This window comes from Epinephelus lanceolatus, chromosome 8 (assembly GCF_041903045.1).
Source record: "Epinephelus lanceolatus isolate andai-2023 chromosome 8, ASM4190304v1, whole genome shotgun sequence".
NCBI lineage: Eukaryota > Metazoa > Chordata > Actinopteri > Perciformes > Serranidae > Epinephelus > Epinephelus lanceolatus.
This window is the reverse complement of record NC_135741.1, coordinates 31,211,407-31,229,995: the sequence shown is the minus strand read 5'-3', so window position 1 is coordinate 31,229,995 and position 18,589 is coordinate 31,211,407. Positions and strand designations below refer to the sequence as shown.

General features: G+C 42.5%; 2 protein-coding genes across 3 annotated transcripts; both read left to right on the top strand.

Moving 5' to 3' along the window:
- Positions 1 to 1,892: 1,892 nt before the first annotated feature.
- Positions 1,893 to 8,749, top strand: wdr6 (WD repeat domain 6). Its single transcript, XM_033628743.2, has 7 exons — positions 1,893 to 2,027; positions 2,262 to 2,377; positions 2,588 to 2,752; positions 3,074 to 5,882; positions 6,180 to 6,257; positions 6,556 to 6,672; positions 7,509 to 8,749. The coding sequence occupies exons 2-7, from the start codon at positions 2,308 to 2,310 to the stop codon at positions 8,572 to 8,574; spliced, it is 4,305 nt and encodes a 1,434-aa protein (XP_033484634.1). The 5' UTR covers positions 1,893 to 2,027; positions 2,262 to 2,307; the 3' UTR covers positions 8,575 to 8,749.
- A 70-nt stretch (positions 8,750 to 8,819) lies between these two features.
- Positions 8,820 to 18,147, top strand: LOC117258169 (uncharacterized). Of its 2 annotated transcripts, none has more exons than XM_033628749.2 (4): positions 8,820 to 10,813; positions 13,351 to 13,416; positions 16,128 to 16,490; positions 17,684 to 18,147. In XM_033628749.2, the coding sequence occupies exons 1-4, from the start codon at positions 10,795 to 10,797 to the stop codon at positions 17,899 to 17,901; spliced, it is 666 nt and encodes a 221-aa protein (XP_033484640.1). In that variant the 5' UTR covers positions 8,820 to 10,794; the 3' UTR covers positions 17,902 to 18,147. The 2 variants fall into 2 exon arrangements, with proteins under 2 accessions (XP_033484640.1, XP_033484641.1); XM_033628750.2 differs by having other exon boundaries at positions 8,820 to 11,668.
- The last annotated feature ends 442 nt before the right edge of the window (positions 18,148 to 18,589 follow it).

Below are 18,589 nucleotides of genomic sequence, written 5' to 3'. Positions count from 1 at the left end.
AGTGATGGAGTGCTGCGGCAGATGACCTGGCCTCCACAGTCACCGGACCTGAACCCAATCGAGATGGTTTGGGGTGAGCTGGACCGCAGAGTGAAGGCAAAGGGGCCAACAAGTGCTAAACACCTCTGGGAACTCCTTCAAGACTGTTGGAAAACCATTTCAGGTGACTACCTCTTGAAGCTCATGGAGAGAATGCCAAGAGTGTGCAAAGCAGTAATCAGAGCAAAGGGTGGCTATTTTGAAGAAACTAGAATATAAAACATGTTTTCAGTTATTTCACCTTTTTTTGTTAAGTACATAACTCCACATGTGTTCATTCATAGTTTTGATGCCTTCAGTGAGAATCTACAATGTAAATAGTCATGAAAATAAAGAAAACGCATTGAATGAGAAGGTGTGTCCAAACTTTTGGCCTGTACTGTATATATATTCTCTAAGTTCATTTTTAAAACAGGGAAGAATGGTTAAGAAGTGTTGAATTTGTTTTGTGGGTGTGGCATTTAGCAAGGAAAAATAAAGATTTATTATATTATATTTTCCTAAATTTTCCATCACGCCAACCATTCTTAAAACAAAAATAAAAATCTGCAGTGAAATACATTTGGATGAACATTAGTGAGTCTGACCAAAATTCCTCTGTATGAGGATATGAGGACAATGCCAAGACAAATGTGAAGTTTCAGTTTTTACAAAATGAGCAGACAGACGAAATTATTTTGTTGGGTAGAACCTGTGAATTAATTTAAAAGCAACTTCTCTCACTTAGCTAGTAAGAAAATACTTGAGAGGCAAGGACTACACTTTTCTCTAAGGGACATTCTCTATCATGCCATACTAAACTGGGATAATGTGAGGAGTTGTGACAATGTATTTTTGGAGTACGGATCTAATTGTTCTATTATTATTCAGATGCTACATGAAAGAGCTCAAAGCACAAAACCACAGTATCGGATAAATTATCAGTGTGACTAAGAGGCCATGGGATGAAAAAAAACCCCAACAGCATTGTGATTCCAGGAGAATTTGTTATTTCCTCAAAAAATCTGAACAGCTGTATAGTCTACCTTTCGAGTTAAGTAGTCAACCAACACGTATGCAGTGATGCAAGGAAGTTATGACGGGCCCAGGTGCTTGTACTGTCTTAACGCAAATAGTGACTCGACATTGGACAGCATCAACATATATATCAACAAGCAATTGTCACTGCATATCTGACACAAAAATAAAAGAAAGTAAGAAATTAATCATTTAATTTAATAGTTATTGTGGTATATTTATAGATTTTATAGCTTGTATAGAAAAAGCATATAATTTTGTTTTATATAGTCACTGACTATTAGAAAAAAATAAAGAAAAAGAAAATGGTTTTGCCTTTTTGAGGACATCCATGGCAAATAGCACCATTTTTAAATTAAAAATATTCTTTAATTTTATAATTTATTTTTGAACACAGATACATTTCAAAAGGTGGCGATCTAAATCACTTGCAAGGGACCACTCTCTCTACGGGCCTCCCCACCCCAGGGGCCCAAGTGCAAGCACTATCTGTCTATATTTACAACCCTGCAAGAATCATATTTTTTAACCAGTTGTTAAAAAATAAAGACTTGTTTCTTTAGAGAATGTCCTTATCATTCCAAATTTAGTATCTATGCAGTAAAAAGTCATGTTTTAACATGACAGACCGAGCCAAAAACATCTGTTTATGATAAAATAGCAAATCAGTCAGTTTTAATTAACATGGCTGGTGCTAAACTGCTTAGTTTTCCAGAAAACACATAAAGGCAGCAAAACTCGACGGCATTCGGTCACGTGTGTCACCTTCTCCAATAGAAATACGGCTAACCTTTCTTCTAACCAATCAGCGTTCAGGAAGCCAGCAGTGTAGCCTGATTGGTTAAACGCGGCACGGAACACGGAAGCCAGAGCAGAAACACATGGGTGCTGGATTCAAGCAGACTGAGGACGCAAATAAAGATGTTTTAATGCAGATGTGAAGCGCATTTATGTGGCGTTAGTGTCTGTTTGTAAGTATACCATGTAGCAGCGCTGGTACTGACCTAGGAAAGTAACTTTTCAACACACTAGAATACACGAGAAGTGTTGTTGCTGTTAGCTTGTTTTGCTAACTGAAATGCTAATGGCAACAACTACTTTATTCACTACTTTATTTCAAGATACCAGTCATAAACGCTGCCTGTCTGCCATGTTTTGTCACTCTTTCATCTGTAACACGCGTGTTGTCGCTTTATATATTTCAGGCACCATGATATACTCTCGTCTATGAAGGTTATTAATCATTAAGAGATGGAGACAGCAGCTCTGGTGGCTCCAGTCACAGCTGTGGAGTTCCTTCAGGATGCATTTCTGCTGACAGGTAGGGAGCAGTGTTGACTATATGCTATATTATTATTTTTATTATGCATTTTTGTCCAGATACAAATGCATGAGTTGTACATGTTTCAAATGTGTCATATTTTATGTTGGGGTTTGGGTCATTTCTCTTGCTTATTCTGACAGAAGACTGAACACTGTGAAGAAACACACAACACACATAACAAAATCTTCTTCTACCCTCTCCTGACAGGTGAGGGTCCAGTCTTGACGGTGTACAGTCTCCACCCTCGTCCTAAAGCCTGCGCCTCCCTGAGTGTGCTCCAGCACTACAGAATTCACGGGATAAGACCTAGAAGTCTGACGGCTGTCCCAGCACAGAGCTCTCCTGCAGGAACACATGGGAATAAGAATGATGGTTAGTACAAGCAGATGTTTGTGTTCATTGCTCTCTTTTTAAATTTCTGCTGTTGTGTTCTGGGGAGTTGTTTCATTTCTTCACTTGATGGACAGATGCGTCTTCTTTTTGTGGTGATCTGCAAGAATTCAGCTGTAATTATGATTCTAAATAATAATGGGGATATTATCTTTGGCTTTGATGCTAGTTGAAGAAGTGTCTGGTGTTGGCAAAGAATTTCCACACACTATCAGCCCTCTAGTGATTATTATTCAGATGTTGTTTTTGTATTTATTGACTGTCATACGTTTACATAATCCCCTCTTGTGTATCAATCCTCAGAACCAAGCTCCAACTCGAGCTCCACCTTCTATGACCTCGCAGTGTTTGGAGGCAAGGCTGTGAGGCTAATGAGGCTCCATGTGGATCTCCAGGATGACGAGCATCTGTGCTTGGAGACTCTGGGTCCCCTCATGGAGCTACAGGACTGGGCCCTGGATGTCCGCTGGCTCTCTGGAGACAAACACCCACTGCTCTGCGTGGCTGTAGCCCACAATAGTGCTCTCGTCCTGGATGTCACTACAGGAAAAGCCCTGGTGCAGTGCTCCTGTCTGGAGGGGTGTCTGTTGTACTCTGCCCTACTTCTGGTGCATGAATCCTGGGCGGATACCATTCTAGTTGGAGGGACTGTTTTCAACCAGCTGGTTCTCTGGAAGCCTGGAGGAGGAGACAACAGCAATGAATCTGAGCACAAAGCTCCAGTTGAGAAGCGTCTGCTGGGCCACAGCGGGGTCATCTTCAGCATCTGTTACCTCCAGGAGAAAGGATGGCTGGCTTCAGCCTCTGATGACCGCAGCATAAGGGTTTGGGGTGTTGGCACTTTAGGGGGTCCTGGAGGGAAATGTGGGGACTTGAACCCGGCTTGTTTGAGGGTCCTATATGGACACCAGGCTAGGGTATTCTCGGTGTATGTTTCTTCGGGTAATGTGTTCAGTGCGGGTGAAGACGGGGCCTGTTTGGTTTGGGACTGGGCTGGAGGTGGCAAGGTGGTTCGGACGTTGAAGGGACACCGAGCAGGTGGGGTTCGTGCACTTGCAGTCAGTGAGGGAACAGGAGATGAAGGGAGGTGGGTGGCTACAGGGGGTGCAGATGGAGGGGTGAGGTTGTGGAGGGTGGAAGGGAGTGAGGAGAGAGAGGAGAGAACAGAGGAAGCTGTCACAGAGAAGCTAACTGACCTAAAATTTCCTGGTCAAGGCTTGCCTAAAGCAGTTTGTATAGCAGGGGATAAAAACGCAAGTTGGAGTCAGACTAAGTTTGTGGTTTGCACTGACCAGGGAACAGTTTATCAGTACAGTGATGGGCAGTGGGAGCTGGTATGGCAAGGCACTCCTGAGTTTCAGTCTTATTGTGTGATGGAATTAACAATCGTCAACATAAAAGACTCAGCAGCAAAAGTTAGTTTGTGTGCTGTGGGAAACCTTAGCGGCTCCATACAGGTCTTCCCCATCTCTCATCCTCAGTGTGGGATTCTTCTCCCAGGTGGGTCAGGGAAGATCCATAGTCTCATTTGGCAAGAGGCAAAGGAAGGCTTGTATCTGCTAGCATCAGGCGCTGAAGGACTTGTCTGTCGCTGGTGTGTAGAGGCAGAATTAGATGAAAACTCTTCCTTGGCTCTCAGTGTAAATCCCTTGTCTCCTTTCCTCCTTCCTCCTTGTGCCAAACGCTGGCTGACAGCTGCAGTGCGCCTCCACTCCACGTCACAGGGGTTGCTGTGGGTGTGCGGGGACAGGAGAGGGTCCCTGCTTTTGTTTCAGGAAGAAGCAAAGCTGGAGCAAAAGATGGGAGATGAAAAAAGGGTGGATGAAGGCTCGCTGACAGGCAGGAAACAAACTGATGATGAGTGGACTGAGGAAAATGGAAGCGGTGGAAACAGAAAAGGTGAAATGATGGAGGAGAGAGGTGGCCTAAAGCTGTACCCACTGAGCTGCCTGTTTGGGGTGCATGGAAAACAGGGTGTAACTTCGGTGTATGAATACCAGGGACTGCTCTACAGCACTGGCAGGGACGGCTGTGTGAGGGTCTTCAGAGTGAATCTAACAACACCAGGAAATCTTACAGAGAAGAGTAATGGAGCGAGTGTTGAGAACAAAGGAGGGCTTCAGCTGGAGGTTCTCAGAGTCCAGCGGGCCTGTAAGGGTATGGAGTGGCTGGAGAGGGTTTTGATTCTTGAACCTGACATTCCTGTGGAAGAGGAGGAGGAGGAGGAAGAGCCTGGAGAGGAATGCGAGAAACTTAATTTGACAGAAAAGCTGGAGGTTATAGAGGAGAGAAAGGAGGAGGGGAGCTTCAGAGGAGAAAAGACAGAGAACAAGGAAAGAGAAGCCAAGTTTGCCATTGTTGGCTTTCATGCTGTTCACTTTGTGGTGTGGGACCCGGTGAGGCAGGAGAGGCTGTTAGCGGTGCCTTGTGGTGGGGGGCATCGCTCCTGGTGTCTCTGGCCGTCCCACAAAGGGGTTTGGCCTGGATATGGAGCTCTGGTCTTCATCAAGCAGGGGGCTGTCTTGGCTTCGCAGCCCCCTGGAGAGGCACTGAGCTCGGCTGGGAAGGCAGGAAGGACTGCAGGCTGGAGCCTGAGAGAGGGCGTCCATGGGAGGGGGATTGGGTGTATATGCAGGCTAGGGATGATAAGGGAAACTGGGAATGAGATTCAAACAAACAGTAGTGGAGATTTGACTGAAACTGAAGGAAGGGATGGGCTCGAAGATGAAGCAAAGGACAGAGAGGAGGGGCATTGGGAGATAGTAGTGACAGGAGGAGAGGACACCAGCTTAACTGTCTTGGCGGTACATCCCAACTCTGGCAGCATCAGAGTTCTCTCAGTTATTACTGACCACATCTCAAGCGTTCGGACAGTGACAGCCGTGACACGTTCAGAGGGAGGAAGTGAAAATCAGACACAGTCTCTCTCTGCCCTGCTCGTGTCAGCTGGCGGGCGAGCTCAGATGCAATGCTACCGGTTGTTGATCGGCTGGGACAGGCAGAGACTGGTTCCCTCCTGCCAGGTGATCCAGGTGGCCAGTAACCGATTGGACGAACAGTGGGAGAGGAGGCGGAACCGACACAAGACGGTGAAAGTGGACCCAGAAACAAGGTTAGTTAATGGTTCCTTCCTTATCCTCGTAGAGACAGAATTTTCCATGTCCCGGTACTTTACAGTGCTTTTTCTGTCTGTCCTATTTTTTTTTTTTTACCTTTATTCCCTTCTTCATCAAGAAAAGTATACTTTCTCAGACATTTTTTTGAAATCTGTATATAAGAGATTTTTACAGGAAAAATGTGCTGAGTGCTGAAGAATATCAGCTACTGTATTTCATTTGAAGCATAATTCACCTCATTTTTTGAAATCTATATCTGTTCCAGTCTTACCAGTTGTGTCTTTGTGTTTCAGGTACATGTCTGTAGCGGTGGTGGATGAGAAGACAGACTGTGCTCTGCTGGCTCTGGCCTGCAGTGACGGAGCTCTCAGGTCAGTGCCCATCATAGGCATAATTAAAAAAAGTTCTTTCTCATGAGCTGAAGTGTTACAGTATAAAGACAGAATGTTTTCCAACTGTTTTAATGCTCTCCAAATTAGTATTAGGGGTAGCAATGATGATTGTAGCGGAATGTGAGAGAGTATATGTTGTTACTTGGCGAAGTAGAGCTCAAATGTGGCTGAAGATATTTACTCTCCATGTGTTTTTTATCGTCTTCATTGTGATGCTGTTTGATCTTGTTTTATCACTCCTTTTCTGTCTTTTCACCTACATTACTGTCTCTTCCAGGTTGTTCTCAGTCAGTGAAGTTAAACATCAAATTGATTTGTTGTGGGAGACGTTTTACCACCAGCGCTGTGTGCTCAGCGTTTCCGCCTGCAGCCTAGAGGATGGAAAAGGAAACAGGTGAGACAATATTTGTTTGTTTGTTCTTACATCCTGGACCTGAATTAGGTGACTGTTGTCACCATCATTATAAGTCATTGGTAGTCTTGCTTTGTAGGAACCCATCAGAACCAGACCACTGATTGTTTTTCGATACTTGTTTTATATTATTTTAAAGCACATCATTTCAAAAAAGAAGGTCCAGTGTGTAGGATTTAGGGGGATATATTGGCAGAAATTAAATGTAATATAATTAGATGTTTTCTGTAGTGTATAATCACCTATAAATAAGAATTGTTGCATTTTTATTACCTTAGAATGAGCTGTTTATATCTACATAGGGAGCACGTCCTCTTCCACGGAGTCAGACATGTTGCACCACCATGTTTCTACAGTAGCCCACAATAGACAAACCAAACAAATGGCTCTAGATAGGGCCATTTGTGGTTTTTTGTGTCGGCCACCATAGTTAGCAGCCTCTCTATGAACAGCTGAAAAGCTTTGCAAAACACTGATTTGTGACATGAAACTGTTTTGTTCAGCGTTTTTACTACTTTTAATCACCTGGTTTGTTTGTTTTGGGGAGGAGAAGACCTCTGCAGATAATTTGGCTCCCAGTAGAAACCTCCTTAACAATGCAATCCTAATCGGTAGTTCACACTTGGCGTATAAGAGAAGTTTCAGTTAGTTTTAATCTGCCATCCTCCCCGCCACATGCCACTTAATCCTACACACTGCTCCTTTAAGAGCTCAGTAAATTTAGGTTCAGTTTCTGACATGTTAACTCTTTTTCTTTTGGGAAGATATGAAGAAAGCCATCTCTCATGTACATGTTTATATTAACTTCCCTCTCTCAGGTATAAGCTGCTGTTTAGTGCCGCAACAGATGGCAGAATTGCAGTGTGGGATATGACTGATGCTTCTTCTTTATCAACCACTACTTCGAGCAGTGCTCCAACTCCACCAATCCCCTGCCTCGATATTCACGCCCACCAGAGCGGCGTCAACTCATTGGCTGTTTGGGCAGAGAAACTGGGACAACAAGAGGGCGGTTGCCTGGTAACTGTTGCTAGCGGTGGGGATGATGGGCAGCTGACAGTGTCCACGATCAGGGTGCAGTACCCAGAGGACGGAGAGACTGGGGGCAGCAGAGGGATTTCTCAGATTTCTGAACAAGTGATTTCTCAACAAACCCAGTTCCAAATCCCAAACCAGCTTCATCTCCATCTCCACTCCCAGTCCCACATCCCGCTGGCTCACGCCGCCCCGCTGACTGCTCTGAAACTCCTGAGCCCAGGCCTGGTGGTCTCCACTTCGTCAGATCAGAGGGTTTGCCTGTGGAGGGTCAACACTACCAGTATCAGCCATGCTGGGGCGCTGTGTTCACATGTTGCAGATGCTGCAGGACTGGCAGTGTGGGAAGGCCAGATGATTGAGGAGGAGGAGGGAAATGAAAAGAGGGAAACAAGATTTGAGCCTGAGCAGGAGATTGTAATTTGGAGAGGGAAGAGAAATCAGACAGGATTAAAGACGCTGTGTAAGACAGCAGCACAGTTCAATACAGATAAGCAAACACTGGGCGAGGCCGAGGATGGAGGACCTGTTGAAGCCATGAGCGAGACAGGTGACCCAGTTTGTCAAACCAGTGATGAGAAGGGAGGAGAGACAGCTGGTGAATGTAGAAATCAAACAGAGACTGACAGCGTGGGTGAGACAGAGAGTGAGGTAAACACTGAGATGGGTTTCAAGGCTTCCTGTGAGAGCAAGAAAACAAAGATGGGATGGGTGCTGGTCTGCGGTCAGGGCTTCCAGCTACTACGGGTCCAAAATACTGAGATGGATGCAGAGGTGTGGGCCGCAGGAGGAGAAAAGGAGAAGGTGGATCACAGAGTTAAAGTGACTTTGCCGGTAAAGTCAACATAAGTGGAATAAAAAGATAGCAGTGGTCCAAACAATCACTTTCTCTATGGACACAATTAAAAATATATATTTATGAATGAGCTGTAAAATTCATTAATAACAGCTGCATGAATTGATATCAAATGAATGTTACTTTGGTAGTTTTTTAAATTACATTTTTAATAAAGTTTATTTATTGTCCAGTTTTCTCATTATTTACAGAGTACATAATTATTTTAGGCATTTATTTATTATTCGGCTCAATGAACATATAATAAATAGGAATTTTAAAAAAATCTAAATTCTATTTTGGGAAGAGGCGATACTTCAAGCAGGAATATCACCAAAAAATAAAAACAGTTTTCTCTCCCAGAGTTTTAGACTTACAAGAGTTTGTCAAAAGCCTGTTGTTAATTTCTGCTAGCCTGAAAAAAATCCAAAGTGTGGGTCTGGAATCTGGCGACATTTCTGCTTGTAACAGCACCGAAACCATTTGGTGCTCATTAAGTTAAAAAGATTTAAATCTTCATTGTCATTTCAAGAGAACATTTAAACCATCTCTGATGTGTTTGAGCCATCTGTGGCCTCCTTTAGGGAGCAGCGCAACACTGCACAAAGATGGCTGAAATGACTGGTGTTATTTTCAGTACAGCATATTACATCTCGACCAGCCAGGAAATAAAGCCGTGTACTTGAGGAGAGTCTCGGGACTCAATTTTCAGTAAGAACAAGGCCAAACCAAAGACTTCACCAAATGTCTCCAAATTCCACAAAATATTTGGGAGATTTACGGCTTATATGTAGTTTATGGTTAAAATGTCACCCAGGCAACACCAACTCCTGAGATGCCCACAAAAACACATCATCGGTGCATTGTGACAGACTTAAAGGGCCAGTTCACCCCAAAATTAAGAGAACATATTTTTCCTCTTCCCTGTAGTGGTGTTCATCTGTCAAGGTTGTTTTGGTTGTGTGTTGACGAATGTTGGAGATATCAGCCGCAGAGATGTCTGCCTTCTCTACAATATAATGGAACTAGATGGCACTCAGCTTGTGGTGCTCAAAGCGTCAAAAACATACACTTGAAAAACTCAACAGTAATGTCTCTTTCCAGAAATCATGACCCAACTACTCAAGATAAACCACAGACCTTGTTGTGAGCAGTTACATGTAGGAAGTATTTTCTTTCAACCACACTATACCCAACAACTGAATCACCTCACAGAAGGAAGTGTGCATCAATGGCCGATATCTCCAACACTCAGCAACTCACACTAAAACAATCTGCATTGATCAATAGCACTACAGGTAAGAGGAAAACTATGTATTTTGGATTTGGGAGTGAGCTGTCCCTTTTAAAACCAGTAGATCACACATGATACATAAGAAAAGGGCAACATATACAAACTGTAACAAGTGAGTGCAATGTTACAATCTGCACAACTTGTTAAAATAAATGACACCCCGTAAAGTGGGGTGAATCCCTGAGTAGACTTGACTTGTCCTGTGGAGTTGTGGTTTCAATTCTGGAAGTCTACTTGAATTTGTGAAGACCAATTTTGAATGTTTGCCCTGAAGTTTTGTCCAGTCCCCACCAACCTGTGTGTATCCAGCAACATGTAGCTAGAGAAAGAAAGTGTTTTTTTTTTTGGGATCATTAAAGACCCCATTTTTATGTGCAAGTGTGAACATGGAGTGTGTGATTGGTCGAAGGTGAGGGTTTGTATAACAGTGCCCACTCACACTGTGATCGTGTTGTGTGTCTGCATGTGCATGTGTGCTGAAATGCTAATGTAGCACCATTGAAGAAGAATGTGTTGTGATATGAAATGCTAATACCGCTTAAGTGGCAGGTTGATATGGAAGTGTGTGCACAATTATTTGCATATTTAGTGTGTGTGTGTCGGCCTGGTATGCAAATGTAGCTGTGTCAGATGAAGTGTGAGACGGCGAGCAGCATGTTCACCTGCTCCACGTTAAATGTCATACACTGTAGATCAAAGTGTGTGTGTGTATGGGAGTGTGTGTTGCTTCACAATCACCTGCTTGGAATTTAAATGTAGATATCAGATGATGTGTGTACCACAATTCCTGTGTGTGTGGATTTGTGTGTGTGTCTATAATGCTGGTGTTACAGAAGACATTGGCTAAATGAGATGTGTGTATGCCTACCTGCGCATGCTTTTGTCAATATCTGTGTGTCTATTTGTGTAGGTGCAGAGAGCCAGGTGGGGGTCAGAGCCCATGAAGGGGCCGACTGCAGGTATCCATGAATATTTTAATATTTTAGCCCCGTCTCACGTTGCCTTTTGTCAAGCTCCCATCTCACCACCTGCCACTCACAACGGAGAGAAAGACGGAGGAAGAGAGGAAGATGGAGAGTTAATGTCACCCTGAAAATGAACAGTGAAGGGGGAAGAAGAGGGAGGAGAAAAGAGGGGATGGAAGATGAAAGTTCCCACGTTCAAGGGTAACCCTGCCACCCTTCGTCTTTGTTCAAGGGACAGAAAGAAAAGAAGAAGGAAGGAGAGAAAGCAAGAGCCAAAGTGCCTGTGTTACACCACTATCACTTACAAGGGGAAGAATGGGTGAGAGAAAAGAGGAGGGAGAGTGACAGTGCTGACATGGTAAAGGTGCAGGCGGGTGAGGAGGGTGAAAAAAGGGGGAGCCAGAAATGGAGAAGGCACCTGCTGCACTGAGCGTCACTGCTAATGTTTGTTGGGTCACAGAAGAGAAAGAGGGGTGAGCAGAGGCAGAGAAATGAAGGAGAGGACTGACTGATGAGTGAGGAAGTGTAAAATGAGAGAGGAAGATGCTCCCCAAGAACAGGATGTTTATCTGGGATAAATTTTATGTTTAAGGCAAGACTAAGAAAAGATAAGAATTAGTCATCTTGAGTCTTCAAACAACATGTGGAGAGAGAGGGAGTGACTTCGGAAGCCAGCTTGAGAAGTCATTAACGTCTGTAGTGATGAAGGGCTGGTAGGGAAATTGTCCCTGCATGCTTATGACAACCCTGGTGTGGTAGTGTGTATCTGTGAGGCATGCTTTGCTTGATGCAGGAGGACGAGGGATAAGTGCTCTGCTGCCTAAGTACAGAAGGAGTGACATCGAAGAGGTATAGCCTACGCACACTCACAGCTTTCCATCACTACTTCTAACAATGTGACATTTCCCGCATTTATTTCCCGTCTCTTAACTTAACCATCATCTGCAAAGATGAAATGCCAGCTTTCTATGAACTCAGCATCAAGAGGATGTTCTGTATTGTGGAAAATATTTCTTATCCTTCTCTTTTTATAAGCATGTTTGGTGCAAGGACAGAGCGCAGACCTTTTCTCTATTTCCCTTTTCAAACTGTCACTCGCCGAAGAGCTAAATGTTGAAAAGAAAAGAAAATAGTTTTGAACAAGACAGTTGAGACTCAATAGTGCATCATAAGTGTACACATGCTGAAATATTTTGAGTTTTTTGGTGCTTTAACCACAGCAAAAATGACTGTTTCCTTACAGTTTCACAAACATCCATAGGAGTAGATTTCAGAGAGATGCAGGGGACACGTCCAACTCAGTATGTAGATCATGTGCATTTGTGCCTGCTATAAAACCATGAAAATAGCAGACTTTAATTTTTCACAAAAGTAAAGACATTTACACCATACACTGGTGCATATATAAATTCACCAGAATACAGGAAATTAAGTGTTTGATGCTTAAAATTTTCATCCCCATTTCATATGTATCCCCCTCAATGTTTAAATGAAACCTACACCTTTGCACACAAGCAACATTAATTGTTACCTCAGCCAAGTTGTTATGGTCTCAGTCCCATACGTTTGTGACTGGGGTATTCTTTTCTTATTAGACTTCAACACTTCATGGGGTATGGTTAGGTCATGGGTCAAGGATGAAGTGACTGACACGATGATTACTGAAAAATAATTTCTTTTAATACTAGAGTGGAGAATAGAGAAATAAGACTTAGAGTCTACAGCCATGCTAGCGACTCTGTGAGGCTCTACTTAATGGCAGAACACCAGATAAAGTTGTTAGCACCCACATTAAGTATGTAATTCTTGATGCATGGCAGCAGAAGAAATTGGACAGGTTTCGGCCCGAGGCTTCCCTCAGAATGATGTGACAGTAATGTTGAGGAAAGCCTAGGGCTGAGATATGTTCATTATCTTCTGCTGAGCATCATTAAAAGTATTACTTATTGTAAGTGTGGACGACTTCATTTGCTATTTTGTACTTTCAGGGTTGGCACCCATTGTACTCTAAAGACATCAAAGTTGAGTTTATCAGTTTCTTTGTTTGAGCTGTACTTCTAGGCAATTATCTAAATGGTAATGCCAGTATGCTAATATGCTTAGCGACAATGTGATCTGGCTATGTTTACTATGCTTGTGTCAGTCTACTGTATCTAGTAAATGTTGACATATTTAACAGGATAAGTGAAACTTGGACCTGCTGGTGTTGCTTGAGTCAGGGGGTTCACCAAAGTCAGTAGTATTCATCCTCTGAGGACCATGAACATGTCCTCATGTGGCAATGGCAATCCAATTTAAAGTAGTCATGATGTTTCAGCCTGGAACACAGCGATGGACAGACCAACCAACCTACATCACTTTCCCTAAAGCCATGCTGATATTGTCAACCAAAATAAATGCATCTTTGTATTGCAATGTGTTCCTGGCAGTCCACTGTGTGTATGATGAAAAGGCACACTGTAAAGTGTTAACTTGTTTCCTGCAAGTATGAGCATGTCAGCTGTGAAATAACCACATTTATTTCTGCCCAGGCCCCAGATTGGTGATGTCTCGTGAACGGCTCCCTCACATTGGTTCATCTGGGAGTAAAACAAAAGGTGATCCACTCATGACCCACTCACCTCTCCAGTTACAGAGGCTATTATGCTGCTGGAGCATATGCACAAGCATGCTTTGGAGATTACAGTATTACTTTTTAATGATAAGTAAGTGTATAGTGTATTTTTTGATTTTCAAAATTTAGGTACTACAATTGGGGCTTTAATATTACATTAATCAGACTCTGCAAAAATCAAACGACCTACCGGTGGGCCCTCGTAAGGTTTTATTTGATGACAACTGCTGTATTTGTTGTTTAAGTGGTTTACTCATATGACCTATTGTTTGAGAGCTACAGATCCTCATGGTGCCATTAAAGCTAACCATTTCATGATACCTCAGCAGGCTCAATAAATGCTTCTGTCAGACAAAAATCAATCAAATAAACAGTTATTACTCACTTGTGAAGCATAATTTTAATCCACAGATCGATGTCATCCAGACAGAAACGCTCCCTCTACAGTTCTCATACACTGACAGTGGTTCAGTCAATTTATGTATGGTGAAATATTTAGTCTGAACACATTATTACATCCATAGATATCCAGCAACTGCTCTTGTTTGTGTTGTAACTTATAACTCAATGGCAGAAGCACTTACAGTGAATCTGACTGTTGGTGAAAAAACTAGTTATACCTTTCAAATGAGACCATGCACATAAATGTAGCTACAGTACATGAACATGTACAAAAATTGGAGCAAGAACAGCTTTCAGTTTACTTTGGGTATACCTTGGATATCCGTTAAAGGTGAATTTAGGTTTCTTTTACAGGACCACTAAGAGATACAAATCAAAAAAAGAAGTATTTCTATTTGTGACATGATGATATCCAGATTATTCCCTTATTCTTAATAATTATTCACTTGTTAATATTGCTTGTGTGATGCTGGAAATAAACCATATAACTACAAACACTGTGGTCCTTAAGACAATAATGCTAAATACACACCAATTAAAAGAAAAAGAATTATAGTGATCTTTTAATGGAAAACTGTGAATCAACACCAACACTTTAACACAACGGCCCTGCAAGAAAAGTAGTTTTTAATTTTCTCTGAATAGTTATTGCTGGCCTTTAATATCTACATATAGTGTCTTTTTACAGAAGGTGATTGCAGCAGGCTTTTTCTTTCAGAACAAATAATTTTGGTGCAGCAGGCTTTCAGCTGAATTTCATAAACACCTCCAGGCCAGTATATTACTTTGCTGGTTTGAAGGTCTGTTTATTTGATAGAAATAAACATTATTATTTCATCATATTTTCTAAGCTGATGCTGCTGTTTTGTAAAATATTACGTAAACATAAACTTGCCTCATCAGCTCACCATAAAGTGAGTTTGCAACAGAGAAGCACTTCTAGCTGAAATATATTGGCTCAATAAATAGAGTTTTAAAGTAGACTGCTTCAGTTAAAGGTTCTCTATGCAACATTCAGAGCATTAATATAGTAGCAAACTGCTATTTGCAATGTAAAAATATAGTAGAGAAATGGCATCCTGTGCAAAGCATAGAATTACGCTCCTCTGTTGTGTGTTGTAATCTGAGCTTCTCTGTGCATGTGTGTGTCTGTGCATGTGTGTATCCAACTGATTTGCACTGTGCTCACATGGCGGCCCCCGCTAATATAGGGACTATCATGAAACATAACCACCGACCAGTTCCCCCATGTTAACACCATTAGCTCTGTCAGCACTGTAGCCATTATTAAGTGCTGTCAATGGAGTCAGCAGCATTAGCTGCTAGTCTGCTAAGCTAGAGGGCTGCATTGGGACTAGGTCCCGCAGGACCCAACGCAAATATTGTGGGAGCGGGCGGTTTGGACTTTGCTGCGGGCGGGAAGGGGCGGCTAAAAAAACCCACTGTGGGATCTTGGTGCACATGCATAAGCGTTTCCACTCTATATTTATTCATAAATGGACGAATATGCCCTGAACCAGCTTTCATACCAATTTGCTGCTTGCTCCACCTGTCTGTCTGTCTGTCTGTCTGTAAGCTCCATCTGTCATAAGACAAACATGAAAGAAGACGTGCAGTTTATTGTGTTTCACTGGTGACGAGCTGTCATTACGCGCGACAATTACACACGTCTGCGCGCTCTTTATAACTCACTGTGAACCTAAGTTGCATAATAAAGATTTGCCCCCTCATAATTTTTAACCGCCCCCTCAGTAACTTCATCCTGGCACCAGACCTGCCTTAACCTCAATCACTGTGTGATTATATAAAGGTAGAAAAATAAATAAAATACAGAGGTGGAGAATAGAATATGAAACAGCCTTTATTTCATTAAAAACTAAATGTAAACAACGAAATAGGAGCGGTATTCCTGACCAGTGCGTCAAAAGACATGCAGGCCAGGGAAACGACCCCATGAATCTCTTTATTAATGGCCCATAAAATGACGTGTTTTTTCCTGCGGGACAGGAGAAGACACAAAATCATCGATCTCTATTATTGTGCGGGCATAAATTCTCAGAGTTTTGCGGGTGCGGGCGGGAGTGTAACACACACGTTGCGGTTGCAGGCGGTAATGGTCAGAAATTCAGCGGGAGCTGCGCAGTCCCGCGCAGGGCTCTAAGCTAAGCCACCTCCATGTTGAGAACCGTGTGCAGACAACTCATATGCTCTGAATTTTAAAAGTTATTCTATTAACTACACTACCTTGTATCTTTTTATTTATTTCCTTTAATCCCCCCTTTCTTACAACAGCCAAGGCCCCTGTCTCCTCCCCGGCTCTCCAGCGCCCCCGTCAAGCTAATCACCGAAAACACAGCCAGCAGCAGACATCATCCTCTTCCTCTCACCCACACCCGGGGCCGTCTTCCACCATCCTCTCAGACAGCACCATGACGCCTTGGGGAGGCCTGGCTCTCTCCGAATCGTCCTTTACCTCAATCCCCCTGCCCCCCCCTCCACGGCCCCCTCCACTTCCACCTCCACCACCTCCTGCTCCTCAGCCGACGCCGTCCACTCCTTATCGAGGGAGACGTAACGAAGACGAGGAAGTTTCAAGTACAAGTTTTAACTCTGAGGCTCCGTCTCCACCTGGTGCAGTCCCTCAGGACAATCTGGGTATGTCTGGAATAAGGGCCAGTCGTGGTCATATCTAACCATGCGACCAAAGCTAAAAGACAGTGTTTTTTTAATAATAATATTAACCTACTGAATGTTTATTACTTTGTTATGTGGAGTATAAAAAAATGCTGCCTCACAGAAAAAAAACAACAAAAAACTCCAATTGAGACCAAATGTTCTTTACCATTATTTTTTTAATCTTTCTTTAACACAGTATTGAAGGAGGTGTGTTCAGGTACATATAAAGATAATCCATAACAAACAAAACACACTGTTTTCGGTTTTATTTAGAAGGAAATGTACGATATATTCCATGGCATGTATTTTACTGGCTGTGAAACCTTGTCCAACAGGATAATATGAGCTGCACTCTAGCTAATGTTAGGGTAACCATTACCTAGCTAACGATCATAACCTAGCTAACTGTTAGCTATAGTGACTGAAGTTACATCACAATGGCTAGATAATGTTAAAATATTCCGTTTTTATCATTAATGTCAACTAACAAACTCAGCATTAACTTGTGCAACATGATAACTTTGAAGTTTTCCCTGACTAACCTTTGCTACAGTAACATTAGCACAAGCTTATCTTGCTGGATTTGTTTCACTGAAGACATTTGACATGTAGGCTAACAGTAGGAAAGGCACATGTGTAAATAATGAAATGAATGATGGCTAAATTCCATTTAGCTGTTTCCCAGCAGGCATTTGGGTTGTGGTCCAATATTTTAAAATATTTTCCTTTCCCTAACACTTTGCCTCGAATGCGTCGGAAAATGTCATGAGGTCAAGGAACAATGTAACAGACAATTTCCCTCAGTGAAGTGCCTTCCTAAGCAACTTGCCCATAACACATAACTCACTTAGATTGTTCACACCTGTGCTTTTCTTGCCATGAAACATTAAAATGACTCCAGTAAAAGAGGTCTTTTGTGTGAATTCAACGAAATCCATATACTAAGATAACAGATGTGGACCTATAGGACTTCTTCATGAGTGTGGGAGTTGTTTATCAAGCACTATCTGCAGGACCTGAGCCATGACCTTTTAAGTTCTTTGTCCAACAAAAACAACTTTATCTTTCACTTAAGTTTAAAATTTCACGTCTGAGATTTTGATTAGTACGAGCTCCTTCCTTTTTCCTAGTTTGTCACCAATTTCCATGTCTGTCCCTCTCTTTCTCTATAGTTGGAGGGGGTAGAGGAATGCGGGCAAGACGGAGGTGCTTGCCCCAGCGTCGGGTGCCTCGTCCCCCCCGTCTCCCGCCACTGCGCCCCATCACCAACCTCAGCTTCTCTCGGAGCTTCACCTTTTCTTTCTTCGAGCTGCCGCTGCACCAGTCACCTCGCTGCCGTGCTGAGCGCATCAAAAACCTCATGCTGCTTTTGAGACAGATACACTACTGAAGAACACTGCTGACTGCACAGCTGAATTTTTCTGTTCAGTGGACATTACTTTTTAAACATCAGCATACAATTGTCAAATCTAGAGTGATATAGAAAGCTAGCTTCTATATTTACTGTGAGCAAACAAAGCTGTTTGGATATGTTGTTAGATTCCGTATTCATCATGTTTTAAAACTGCATTTTGGGTTTGAACTTTTTGAACTTTATTTGCATAAAATAGATAAATATTCTCTCTATATAACATGACGCTGCTGACTTCTTGACTTTTTTTTTCTTACAATTTGCTGTTCCAATTTCTTATTGTTGTGAGATTATAAGGACAAGATTTTTTTCTCTCTTTTCATTCTCTCTAGCTTCTCTCTGTCTACATGTGACACTCATGCTTCATTTCCCTCATGCCAGCCTTTCAATTATTTTTACATTTTCTCAATTGGAATGACTTTAAAAAGTTGAAGTGGGACACATTAAAGCAGATTAAAACAGAGCAAATATTTTTCTTTCTCATTTACTCCCTTTCTCTCTCTTTCACACACACACACACACACACACACACACGCACGCACACACACATACACAGACAAAGACACACATATTCAGACCATGAGTCTCTGAAAGCTGAGCTGTGATAATAGAGGCATTCAGACGTACTGAATGGGAGTGAAGGGGAGGAGAAAAGGGGCTGTAAACT